At 42.5% G+C, this 13,856-nt stretch overlaps 1 protein-coding gene across 1 annotated transcript; it reads left to right on the top strand.

Moving 5' to 3' along the window:
- The first annotated feature begins 803 nt into the window (after positions 1-803).
- On the top strand, positions 804-13,724 carry cs (citrate synthase). The gene is made up of 11 exons (XM_073469998.1): positions 804-961; positions 3,758-3,808; positions 4,077-4,184; positions 5,990-6,055; positions 6,394-6,525; positions 7,273-7,461; positions 7,706-7,905; positions 8,665-8,794; positions 9,630-9,731; positions 10,488-10,697; positions 11,594-13,724. The coding sequence occupies exons 1-11, from the start codon at positions 911-913 to the stop codon at positions 11,762-11,764; spliced, it is 1,410 nt and encodes a 469-aa protein (XP_073326099.1). The 5' UTR covers positions 804-910; the 3' UTR covers positions 11,765-13,724.
- The last annotated feature ends 132 nt before the right edge of the window (positions 13,725-13,856 follow it).

Below are 13,856 nucleotides of genomic sequence, written 5' to 3'. Positions count from 1 at the left end.
TCAGTTATGGAAAAAACAAATATGTCTGAGTTTGTGTTATTGCCTCATTAATACTGGAAATATTAAATTCAGACCTTGAATTTATTCTCCGTAACTACGTCGTGCCCCTTTAAAGAAGCAAACTAAGAGTCGCTTTTTTTGGAGAATCATGCACGATGCCCTTTATTGCACCTGTGCACTTAAAGCTAATAAATCAAAATGAAGAGATGTAGATGTAGAGAAGAATTATTGATATATTATCCAGCTGTCATCAGTATCTTTTTAAAGTTTGTTCTTTTTTTGTATTGAAAAGCAAATAGTTTACAAAGACTAAAGGTAAATCGAACAGCAGCACATACAAAACAAATATAAGCGGAAAATAGAGCTACATAAGGACATTAAACAAGGAGAGTACAAATAAATATATGTTTAAAAAAAATAACATGAAAATTAAATACAGAAAAATGAAGTAAGTAGACACACAGATGATTACATATATAGATCAATATAGACATTAGACAGAGGTTTCAGGGTATAAGTTTCAAAGTTGCTCTTATTTATTACATTTTTTGTAATTTACTAAGTTTAAGTGATTTAAGTAGTGAGTTTAGCTCCAACAGATGAAGTGCACATTTGGGATTGTTCAACTTGCTCTTGAACACATCCTGATCTGCAGTTGTCGTCACAGTCAGAGGGTGGGCCTCTGATCCAATCAGCGTACACCCGATGGCCCTCCAGCCAATCAAAGCCGACTACGCAATTGCACCGATGCGGCCAATCGTCCAATCAACACCGCCGCTGCGTGCGGGCCAGAATCCCTCTTCAACCTTCTGCTTTCTGGAGGGGCACCTTCAACCAACTCCGCGGTGCACGGGCAGCGGCTTCCTTAGTTGTAAAGAATAAGTGGAAATAAGACTTTTACACAGACACTATGTCCTTCCTCTCCGTCAGCAGGCTAGCGCCTAAACTGCTCAATTCAAAGGTAAGAGAACAATAAAACAGCCTCGACGCCACTTTATCCAAACTGTGGACGTTACCTTGGAAGCTAACCGCTAGGCTAGCCGGCTAACGACGTAGCCTAACGGCAAGCTAGTTGACGTTAGCTAGCTTAGCTTAGCTTAGCTTAGCGCTGTTAACCACATTGTGAAATGCTGTTGACCCAGAGCGTGGCTAGTACCTTCTACTGCGTTTCAAACTGTATAAAAGTCGCCGTTGTTTCGTGTTGTATTTCAAGGGGATGCTGTTTGAGTTACATGTGAACTGTAAGCTAACGTTAGCATTGCTCCCTCCCTGTGTTGGCCTGGTATTGTCACCGCCTGGGCATGTTTCTCTAACCTGAAAGTGAGGAGACCTTGTCAGCTTGGGGCTACGTTAAGTCTTCCCCCCTGTCACGTTTCTCTTTTATTAGTAAAGGATAATTACTGTCCATCGATTGTATATACACTGTGGTAGCTTATACACTCAGCTTCAACTTTGTAATTCTCCACCACCCTCGTTGACCTTCACGTTAAGATATCAGCCCATTATCTAATGTCACCTCTTTTAATGAAGTCCTGAAAATAATTTGTGCAATATTCAACATTTCAGTAGTTATGCAACGCTGTGGAAAGGATTGTTTTACTGTATATTCTGGCGTCTAACTCCAGGTTAAAATATGTAACCTCCATTGACACAACTTAACAGTTTAATTTCCCAATTTACTTAATTGAGTATGTGATAATTATACCACCTTGATAAGTATGTTTTATCCAACCCTCCTGTCAGTGATGAACTAAGTGCCCTCCATGCTGACTGTAACCTTCCAGCGACTGCAACCTACTGTCTTACTCCACTGACCTCTCAGCCCAGACTACTCATACCCCTCATATCAACTTGTCATCCACTACTGAAAAATGTCTGATAACCCACAAGATGCCCACCCCCACCTCCACCTCAAGCAAGTAGTAATGAGTGACGAAATGGTTTTCTTCCTTGAACTCTGTACAGACTGGTGTGGTGGGGGTGTTGTGTCCCTGTTATCAGTCTTGCAATTAGGAATATGTAAAGTTAACCTGTGTCACGCTCACCCTGTCTCTGTTATCAGTTGTAGTCTTTGCTCGGGAGAGTTATTAGTGAGCTCTTGGATAAGACGCTGCAAGCATAAAAAACTTTTGCCTCTGAATATGACTTAAAATCACATGATCCACAAGATGCAGACAAGGATAGAAAACACGTGGTGGAGTCATAATAGTTTATCGCCTCAGATAATAACAAGAGTAAGTTGACCTTTTGTGTAAGGAGATATTTTGTGGCCAAATGCCAAGATGACATCTTCCTCTCCTGCTGAAAAAAAAGAGGAAAAATCAATTGAACAGATGATTTCTGAGGGTTTAGAGATTGATTTTTTGAAGAAATGCAGAGATTCTCCCATGTTGTAGTTAATGTGTCACTAAACGACGACGCACAATTTGTGATTTCTACGACCACGTTTCCTGTCCAAGCCAGTGTTTAGTTACTGATGAATCAATTTGTGTTTTTCCATTTAACCATTTTCTCTGACTCCAATGCTGCTCTGTCCAGTGTAGTAGCTTTAACCTTTCTCCCAGGAAGGAAGTGGAGTGACTGAGTGAAACCGGCGCTCTATATTTAAGACCCTGAGCTGTTACATAATCTCTCAGCTGTGTGGAGTGTGTGCGGTGACGCAAGGTCCTACCTTTTGTTTCAGCCCGAGCCCCGTCAGTCCTTTAACCAGTCTCACCAGTTGTAGATATGGGGAGGGGATCCCATTGGGAGCAGAGCCAGCCAGCTGTCCCCCAGACTCCTCCCTCGGCCATTGATGATTTTAATAAGCTGACGGGAGGAGTCCTGTTTCAGTGGCAGCGACAGCAGGCTCAACTTCTCACTGCTGTCACTGAGCTTTCGAAGAGATTACTCGCCTCCAGACACTTTCATAGCCAGGACCAGTAGTTTTTTAATCTCTCTTACATCCCTGAGTCTTGTCTCAGTTCCTGCAACAGTCCAAAGGCTTAAGAACCCAAGCGTAGAGAAATGTTTGGGTGATTTTTACATAGCTCGTTTGGGCAAATACCTTCAGTATTTCCAGACTTATCTCAGTCATACAACAGGTTCTCAAACGTGCAGTTTGTTTACCTTGGTGTCGTATTTCAGTTTTTCCATGCCGCATGTCAGCATGCTAATACTAGTTGTCTCAGTCAATTACAAGGCCCTCTGGTTACAATCCAAAACAATCGCTCTATTTCCTGCCATGTGTTGAAATGAAGGAGTTATTCAACTGACTCAACTGATCTGAGGAAACTCCCTAGTTTCTTTGACAACAGTGTCAGAAATATTGGGAAATTGAAATGGAAAACTTGAGCACATTAATCAGTTGTACATGTATATTTGTATGAAAGCACACCCTCTGCTGTTTGATAGAAAAGGAGCAATATTTATATGACTCAGAACATCTTCACATCATTTACAGTCAGATATGAGGCTTCGGTTTGTGAATAGATTTCACCAGTTGTTACTTGTTGCAGTAGGTAGAGATCTGCCCAGCCACCTTGTGCAGGGGGGAGAAATAAAGTGATTGTCGATTGATTTCAAGTCTGTTTTGGTTTTCTCTTATGTGTGATATGGTGAGGAGAGGCTGAGAGGAAGTCCGTTTTGTCCAAAATATATTCAACTGCTGCAGGGTTATCTCAGTCCATCAGCTCGAAATGCTGCTGTGCCCTTTAAGGGTTTGTGTTTGTGCCACTAATACTCAAAATCTTATTATATTTCATGTCTTTTTGTACAGAATGCCACCTACTTCCTCGTGGCAGCCAGAAATGCCAGCGCATCAACAACAGTAAGTTCTGTTCACTACAAATTTGTTTTCATGCTTCAATTGTTTCCCCGTTTGTATCCTGAAGTCAAAGTGGTCGTCTGTGAGCCGCTTGTTTTAGCTCTGTGTATTAATAGAAAATGCTGACCGCTGTGGAGCTACAGATCAATTTCCTTCATTAGATGTCTGCGTAGAGTCTGTTTAATTAACCCACATTGGAGGAATGTGTTGTATTGTCAGACTAGATGTTTGATCAAGTGCGCGGCTGACTTAAAATGTTCTGTTTCTGCAGAATCTGAAGGATGTTCTGTCGGACCTTATCCCTAAAGAACAGACCAGGATCAAGAACTTTAAACAACAGTATGGCAAAACCAACATAGGACAAGTTACTGTTGACATGGTGAGTCACTCTCGAGATGCGGGACAAAATAAACGGGATTGTTGCCGAGGGCTTATAACACAATTAGAGCAGAGACACACATTTGATTATAAGAAGGAGCATGTAGGCTTTCAGCTATGATGTAGATTAGACGTTTCCTAATCTGCCCAGGCCTGCCCGGTCGTATTTACTGTGTCAGGTATCACTGTTCGGTCGTCTCCCTCAGAGGTCACAATATGAAGCTGCGCTGCTTTCTGCCAACAGAGACGTTTTAGCTGAGTCACTCAGACCTTTACTGTACCCTGCCAAAACACACACACACACACACACACACACACACACCACTGCAGCAACCACACCATCATGTTTTCTCAGTCGCACATCTTTGACCCCCTGGATAGTTGCCATGGGCATTTTGGAAGAATTTCTTTGGTCCTGACATAGATCTGTTTCACCTGTAACAACAAAAAGGAAACATGAAGCTGTGGCCTGATTAAGCTGCTGTCTGTTATGTAAATCTATTTATTATTAGTATTCAAGCTTGCCACTGCAGGGTATTACATGCTTTATGTAATATAGGATTTAGGTAAAAGACTTGGCAGCTGTTGATTACCAAAATTGGCAGTTGTTGAGTTTCAGTCAATAGATTTGCGCTCCAATACTAATAACTGCAAACACATAGCTGTATGTGTTAACTGGGGGTGTCATGATGTCGATTGGGAATCGAAAATCAATTGTAATTAGCGCTCGGTTTCAATTATTAAAAGCAAAAGCAGGATCAGCGACTCTCCCGGTTTCCTTTCCTTCCAAGCGAGTCTTCTTGCAGGCGTCCAGCTCCGTCCGAAGAGAGAGAACAATATCACTTGTTGCTTCAAACGCACCCCCACACACTGGGGCTGCTGCTGTGATGAACTATTCACCCCAATGAATAAGCTTGTGTCAACACCGGCGTTACGATTACATTGGGCTTTTTACGAGAAATGGTGCTCATTACTTAAGCTTTGTGTAAGTTAACTGCTAACAAAAACACTTAACTGGAGAATCATGAGTTGACTTTTATTAAGAAGTAGGCTACTTACAGTATGCGGTGTGTTCAGTGAATTTAGCACTTACTGTGATTGTTGATCTAAATTCCGTCTGCAGTGAAAAACAACATTAATTTGCAGCATTTGTTGACAGCGGATCAGCTTGAAATATGTCAGAGTAGTTTTTTATTTAGTCTGTGGGAGTAATGGAGCAAGAAGGAGCTGTTAAATGAAGTGCTGCGGGAGAGAGGCTGCACAACTCCAACTTCTCAGTGTGGGACAGAACTCGTTTTCCCTTTTTATTAACAATGACAGATTCCCCCGTAGCACTCGGTGTAAATCGGGAATATTGCCACATAGGCGCCTTTGCTCTGACAACAAATCATCCGCCGTCATCTTGTCAGTCAACTCTCCTTAGCCTCACGTCAGAAGTAAAAAAAGAGTCCTGCTAGTCTGTGCTGTGACTGTACTGCTGCTACATGGAGCAGACGCCTTCAGTTTGTAATTGTGGCGTCCGTCGTCTGACTAAATATAGATTTTATATAAATAATAATAAACGGTGTATGCCCAAACAACATATAATACCGGTACCATCGGCAACCGCTGCAAGAATATACACATGCTGAAAAAAGCCAGGAAAAATATATGGCTGTTATTTTTACAAAGGAAGTATAGTCTATAAATATCATAGCAAAAAAATGTTTGAACTGACGAGTCAAATCCAATCCTGGATTTGGAGATTAGTGCTAACAAGACAGTTTTCTCTTTGTTAAATCTCTGTCTGCTTGTTTTCATCCACAGGTCTATGGAGGTATGAGGGGGATGAAGGGTCTGGTGTACGAGACCTCTGTTTTGGATCCCGACGAGGTCAGTATGCCTCAGAAAGTGGCACAAAGTATTATGATTCTTACAGCGATCTTATTCAAACACTTTTTTTGCCATTTGGAGATGAGCCCGCCTCGTAGGCACTTATGTTGATTGCCTTCCTCCTGAAGCTGCGAGTTTTTAGTCCCAGAATGGGATTGCTGTCGTATATCTTGTTGGCTGGCCACCACGTGGAATGAGATATTGAATTATCGAGATTCATTGTTAGAGCCAGAGCTGATGGTGGCAGCTTGCCAACACTCACTTGACGGGGCATTTCAGGATAATGTTAATATGTATATTCACGTTGTGTCACGTCCCCCCTCTCCTTTGATACACAGGGCATCCGTTTCAGGGGCTACAGCATTCCCGAGTGCCAGCAGCTGCTGCCTAAAGCTCCAGGAGGTGACGAGCCGCTGCCTGAAGGCCTCTTCTGGCTGCTGGTCACAGGACAGGTGCCCACTGAGGAGCAGGTGAGTCGGAAAAAAATCGCTGGAGCTGCAAAGATTATTCTACAGTAGTTATAATGAGGCAGCTGTTCGTTCTCTCGCCATCCATCTGTCCGTCCTGGTATCTCACACAGTGCTTGTCAGATTTTGACAGAATCCCCCCGCACCATTTCAGCCTTTTCAAAATCAAATATTTATTATAATTGCTTCTGTTGAAGAAGGAGCTCGATAATGTGAGAGGTAACAGGACCAGTGTTACCTTGTTATTAACATGGGAAGGTTAATCTCAAAATGTTTGGCAAGCAGAAGTTTTGGAAATGAGTAGTCAATTATTTATGACTCCAGGACATTGTCTTATATAAACCAGACACTATTATATAACTATAAAACAAGAGTTAGTCTGTACCTTAAATGGGCATTTTGTTGATGTCTGCTATCTCCTTGAAGGGTGATAGGAGGATAATGACCGATAAGCCTTGTCCTTTTAGCTGACTGCAACATTTCCCTGGAGGGAATAGCTTTCACCTCTTTTACCCTTTGGTCTTTATGATTAATTTTAGTGCATCTGTTGCTGCAAAAAGAGGTCAGCTAAGGATGATATCACGTAGCAAATACTTTTGTTGTACACTACTGTGGCACTGTATGTAATATTTGCTGGGAAAATAAAGTTGCAACTAAATCTGTGCATGTATCTCTGTCGCGTGCATTTCCAACAACAAATCTGATTCAGAAGGAGCAGAAAAGCATTACTGTGTGTTTCTGTCCCTCCAGGTGAACTGGGTTTCCAAAGAGTGGGCGAAGAGAGCAGCACTTCCCTCCCACGTTGTCACCATGCTGGATAACTTCCCCACAAACCTGCACCCCATGTCTCAGTTCAGTGCTGCCATCACCGCTCTGAACAGCGAGAGCAGCTTCGCACGGGCTTACTCTGAGGGCGTCCACAAGTCCAAGTACTGGGAGGTGAGTTCACGTCGACACGTCTCATTTTAAAACAGGCTGGTGGCTTGGCGCTAGGATAGAAATGTTTGTCCAAAGTGAAATATCAGATTGCCATTGAACGTGTTACAGATTCACGCTCTTAATCCCTTTTTTAAATCCAACAATGTTGTTTTTCTGTTGTGTAAAGAGTGTTACAGCTTCACAGAGCTGAAGGCATGGTTGTAGATTGTTCTCGTTCCAAACCCTTTTACATGTATTCCCCTAGTTTGTCTACGAAGACTCCATGGACTTGATCGCCAAGCTGCCCTGCATTGCTGCCAAGATCTACCGCAACCTGTACCGCGAAGGCAGCAGCATCGGAGCCATCGACTCCAACCTGGACTGGTCCCACAACTTCACCAACATGCTGGGTTACGGAGACGCCCAGTTCACCGAGCTAATGAGGCTCTACCTCACCATCCACAGGTACGACTTGAAACATCGGATTATAAACTAGCTAGATTTGTGCTGCGTTGCTGTTTCTGGTCACAGTTTGATCAAAGTCAGACAATATTCATGTTAATTTAAATGTCGAGCTTGAAACAAAACTCAGATGAGGTGTTTGAAGAATTGGAAACCACTTCAAACAGATTATCTTTTTCTGTGCCCAAGATAATATTGGTTTTATCCATGTATTTAACATAAAAAAGAATCAAAGGGATGACATGTTGAAATGAGAATTGTTATTTCTGACGTATATCAAAAGATGTTAGGCCCTGTGCCCATTATTGGCTTTCTTATCTGGCAGAAAAGCGCTGGGATTAAGCACTTTTGTGTGGTGAGAAGAAATAATTCTGCATAACACAATGTTAACGGAGGGTCGACTGCACAGCTAACAACAAGCATATACTGTGTGTAGGGTGATGAAAGCACGACCCTTCGCTGATCTGCTCAAACACGTGGGCTTTTCTGTCTCTGTCATGGGAGAATCTGTCTGATAAAGCCAGAACAAGCTTCTCCTTCATTTGCTTGGTTACCATGGAGACGGGTGATTAGTTACGACCCATTTAAAATGATTTTCCTGAAAAGGAGCGGCAGTGACGACATCAGTGTCTTTCTGTTGTGATGTTGTTAATTTGAAACGGTTAAATGCAACACGGACCAACAGGCTCCGTTCACCACTCAGAGCTCAGATGTAGCGAACGCCAACATGTTGTAATTTGTGACTGTTTTCTTGTGCTGCAGTGATCATGAAGGAGGCAACGTCAGTGCCCACACCAGCCACTTGGTGGGAAGTGCTCTGTCTGACCCCTACCTGTCCTTCAGCGCCGCCATGAATGGTCTGGCCGGTCCTCTTCACGGCCTGGCCAATCAGGTTTGTACAGAGCTAATCGTTATTTTCACTGTGATTTATTGGCACCCTTCAAGTCGTCTCCCAGTCGGCTTTTTTTTTTTTCCACAGGAGACATTTTGACATGTCCCAGTAGGAAAAGCTCAGTTACATTAAATTTAACGACGGCTGAATTATTTTAGCTGCTTCACTTTCGGCGTCCTGGTAATTATGCACGCTGGATCACTGTCACACTGTCGGGGTAGCACCTGTGCTTTTCTTACAATGACAAGTCAAAATTTCCTGACGAACGTCTATTGGAACAATTTAATGGCGGCTCTTTTCACACGACGTGACAGTTCAGGTTAACGTTGTATTTTTCCTCCTCACCACGGTGGCACTTGTCAGTACAGCAAGTGAACAGAACTGGGGATTAAAATAATGACACAACGGAGAAGGATGCTGCCTCAGTGTTGAATTGTAAAGCTTATTTTGGGAGTTAAGTTCATCTCCACAGCTGCTTCAGCAAGCCCACAAGTTGTCAAAACTCCCTGCTCCACCTTCAATAATGTCTGTTTTATTCAATCTGTTTTATTATTAGCCAAATAGTTGTACGGGGCCTCTTTTAAACAGTCTGACAATGTCTCCGAGACAGTTTTGGTGCTCGTTTGCTTCTTAGTTTCCTCACATACTGAACATTTTGACATATTGCCAGAGTTGTATTGTAAAATTAATTGTGGCTTCTTTCAAACATGAGGCGTAGGTGTGTGAACCTGTTTACTAGTTGCTGCCACACTCCCTTCTGCGGTATTTTTACTGTTTATACTCTAAACACTGTTTTGAACTTAACTCAACAAGGTTTTTCCTCTTCGTGTCACAGGAGGTGCTGGTGTGGCTGACCGCCCTGCAGAAGGAGATGGGCGGAGAGGTGTCCGATGAGAAGATGAGGGATTACATCTGGAACACACTCAAGTCTGGAAGGGTAAAGACGCCACTCCCACAACCTATTGTAGTTATTTTTATTACAATTTAGTTCAGGATATAACAGACCCACCAACCTGCTGCATTATTAACAATATTAATGTTTACTTTAAGAATTCAGTGGTTTTGGACATTTGTTGTTATTTGGCTGTGAAGAGAAAAGAAGGCAATGTTGTTTTGATTTTAGCATCCAAGTATTAAAAATAATGTAGTGAAAGAGCAAGACAGTAATAACAGATATAGGCCTATATATTTCAACACCAAAAAAAATATACTTTCAAGTTTTAAACAATGTCTGTGGCCGTTCAGATATAGAGTTCAGAGTTTATAATGTGCACCTGAATGCATCATGAAGTCCCTGTGTGTGAAACTCTGACACAGTAGAGGACCGAAGCAGCGCTTCCATAAATTACATCAACGTGCCGCAGAGACTCTCAGCGTAGTTTTTAATACGTGACTATTTTGATACAAACATTTACCAGCCAGTGTGGCAGAAAACCTTCAGAGATCCATCTCAGGAATTTATCATTGATGTTAATTCATTCAAATGAAAAGCGATTTTTTTTTTTAAATTATTTTTTTTTATCCAGCCTTTTTTGATAAACCTCAGTCTGTTCTTTATAACTTGATATCGTTTCTGTCTTTTCTGTTTTTAATGAACACTTAATAGCTGGTGTAAAAATACTTTGCAAAGATTTAAATAAAAAATCCTGGTGCAGTTCAAAGATTGAGGCAAAGTTGTCCTCCGTCTTCGTAGGTTGTGCCCGGTTATGGCCACGCCGTCCTGAGGAAGACTGACCCACGTTACACCTGCCAGCGTGAGTTTGCCCTGAAGCACCTGCCCAACGACCCCATGTTCAAGTTGGTCGCCCAGCTTTACAAGATTGTGCCCAACGTGCTGCTGGAGCAGGGTAAGGCCAAGAACCCCTGGCCCAATGTCGACGCCCACAGCGGAGTGCTGCTGCAGGTAAGACACACACGGTGGCTTTAAGTTAGGGCTGCAAGATAGAAGAAAAAACTGACAAAAGTAAATAGACAACACTAAGTTCAATATTGTTGTCGGTGTGCGTATGAGAGACGCATTCCAGAGTTCAGTCCACTTGGTAATTGGTCCATTTTGTGGATGGTCAATGGTTTAGTCCGTCCGAATCCAGTTCACAACCGCAAAAAAAGACATATCACAGGTTTTATCAGACGCGCAACTCACATTGGGGAAAAACACACATCCAGGACTGCCAGCGCTTTTCCTCTTTAGTCTTCGGTGTCCCGTGACTTTTTCTCACAAGCTGCGAGCGTCCTCTTTTCTGCCCTTTCCATATCAGGTTCTCTGGAAGACTTACATTTGCCCTAAATACACTGTAATACCCGGGGACACAACGTGACGCTTCGATTATGCTCTCACCTGCCAGCTCTTTTTGGTTGTTGCTCAAAGTTCTTCATTTCTGTGACAAGTCTCCAAGGATGCACACACAGCAACATAGTCGGACTGGCCATTGGTAAGAAATGCAGGAAATCCTAATGGCCAGTCCGACAGTCCTGATGGCGGCGCTGTGGGCTGCTCAAGCCACTTGAGCACTGTTTGTGTGGAGCCTGCATGCCAACCACAAACCCCTTAAATGAGAGTAAATTATGCTATATCAGACGGACTTCTCTCGTAGATTAGTCGTGGAAAATGTGCAAATTTCGAGCAGCAAGAAAAGCTGTAGCAGGATTTGAGTTAATTTGCCTTACCTGACATTACACGTCCGATGTCGATGCAGAAACAATATATCATGCAGCCCTACTTTTAATCCCACATTTGCCACCGTATGGTAGCCAGTACAGATCCTGACATGCCTGTCTCTGTTTGCCCCGTCTGTGCAGTACTACGGCATGACCGAGATGAACTACTACACTGTGCTGTTCGGCGTGTCCCGAGCCCTCGGCGTGCTGGCTCAGCTGGTGTGGAGTAGAGCTCTGGGCTTCCCGTTGGAGCGCCCCAAGTCCATGAGCACAGATGGACTGATAAAACTGGTGGGAGCCAAGTCGGGCTGAAGAACCACCTGAGAGGAGCTGGGGGGTTAGTGTGAAGGGTGGGAGGAGGTGCAAATATCAAACAGCAGACATAAGTTGACCCCCTGTCATTTCCAACCCCAGGGATTCAATGGGATTCAAAGAGACAGTACGCTTTTAATGTCATTTCACAAAAGAAGGGCCTTTTTTAAAAAAAAATCGTCAACCATTAGTGTTTGAGTGTGTTTAGTTAACCAGTGACATCTCTCATCGTGTCTCCGTATCTGGAACATGAGAGACGAAGACTTCAGACACACATACATGTAACCCGTAGTCGGCTCAAACTATGTCCCATTAGACGTCTGCTAGCATCGCTAAGATTTTCCCTGTGCAGTGCCTGCGTGTTTGTCATTGGGCACCGAGTCTGAACTATGAATAGGCAAGTTGGCATTCAAAGGGAACTGTGGGAGTGAAATAAACTTCCTTTTGTATTCGTTTAAAGATCTAAAGTTAAATCAAACCTTTTGCTGCTTTTGGCTGATGCAGTGATTTGTTTTAGAGGTTATCCCACAAACAAACTACCTGTTTTTTTTTCTTCTTTCCCCTAATCAAGACTATCAACTTAGTTTCTTCTATGCAATGTTGCCAGATGACATCCCACCCAGTTTCACTCCCATTTATTGAACACTCCAGTTTAGAATAATAAAAAAAAAGGTCCTCAAACATAACAATAAACATTTAAAAAGATAAAAATCAGTTAAAAGATACTGCCCCTTTAAATCTTTGGTCTCCCCTCTTTCTTTTCCTCCAACTTGTATTATTTTCTGTTTTACTGATGACCTGTATTCCCCTCTATGATCAAAATAACTGTGTTGTCTCTATAAAAATGATTTTCGTCATCATGCTTTCCTATTTTTATGGGTCTCCCTGCAGAAAAGGGGTCTTCTGAATGGTAGAAAAATAATGTACAGTAACAGTAAATATTTGAGCAAAGGGTGTTGTAATTGGCAGCCTGTCGTCGATCCTTAAGAGCAAGCTTGAATGAAAAACGTGGGATAGGGGGGCTTTGTACTGGTTAAAGTCCCGTCTTATTTGAGTGTTTGTTTGTTACTTTATCCCCACAGGAGAGCGCTTTAAACATCAACTACTCCAAAATGAGCACTTGCTTGATTGGATTTCCTAATTTGTAGCAGTAGAAACCCTCCCAGGTTGATTGTGTCCCTTTTTACAGTTTTTTGGTGTTTGAATATGTATAAAAATTATAATCTTTTGGGGTTCTCATTTTGTGGTTTTATTTATACTTTGTGTACATAGGTATATATATGTATAGCTTGAATGTATGAGCTCTGTGCGATCACTTGCTTGTAATAACCACAATGATTACCATAGTTTACCAACAGTGTAGAAGTGTCCAGATTTGCTGTAACGTTCAGTCGCACTGGTCACTGTGAAATTCTGACAACGAACAAAATAAATAAAAACCTGCAGCTATCTTGTATATACACGGTTTCTCGCCTAGCTCTGTGGGCTTAGCCGGTGCTGTTTTCAGGTGTTGAATGTTTCAAGCTTGCTCTTAAGCTCTGGGTTTGTCAACACTCCATTTTTGTGTAGCTTAAAAAAAAAAGCTCTCGCGTCTTTCTTTTCTTTTTTTTTCTTTTTTTTCCCGCCACACCACTCTCGCCGTGTTTGTCAGTAGCTCGCTCAGCTCTGCTCTGCTTTACCACCTTCTTTCCTTTTTTTGGCTTTACTAGGCGCGTTTGTGTTTTTATCGTAGTGTTCTTCCGTGTGGTTTGTTCGGGAGACGTGGTTATTTTGATCGTAGAGGAGCGTGAGGGTCGTACATGATAACCGGGAGAATTCATTGCAGATGGATTCATCAGAGAAACGCTCGGGGGGGATGATGGGGCTGGACGGGTCACAAGGGCAAGAAAAGCTTGAAGAGTGAATATTGGAAAAAAACCTAACAAAAAATGAAAAACAATAAAGGTTTTTATTAACACTTTCTTTGTCTCATTTTGTTTATAGCATATGAAAATGGCTGTAAAATAAAGCAGGACATTTGCTCTTTAATCCCAGTCGTCTTGTAGTTTGTGAATAATGAAACGCAGCTGAAGAGAGGTCAGGGTCGTGACCG

Source organism: Pagrus major, chromosome 7 (assembly GCF_040436345.1).
Source record: "Pagrus major chromosome 7, Pma_NU_1.0".
Taxonomy (NCBI): domain Eukaryota; kingdom Metazoa; phylum Chordata; class Actinopteri; order Spariformes; family Sparidae; genus Pagrus; species Pagrus major.
Note: the sequence above shows the minus strand (reverse complement) of the source record. Positions and strands in the feature narration are given on the sequence as shown.

Coding starts and splice junctions, on each gene's coding strand:
- cs (XM_073469998.1), top strand. CDS start 911: ATGTCCTTCCTCTCCGTCAGCAGGCTAGCGCCTAAACTGCTCAATTCA. Junction 4,185..5,989: donor GACAAGTTACTGTTGACATG/GTGAGTCACTCT, acceptor TTTCATCCACAG/GTCTATGGAGGTATGAGGGG. Junction 7,906..8,664: donor CTCTACCTCACCATCCACAG/GTACGACTTGAA, acceptor CTTGTGCTGCAG/TGATCATGAAGGAGGCAACG.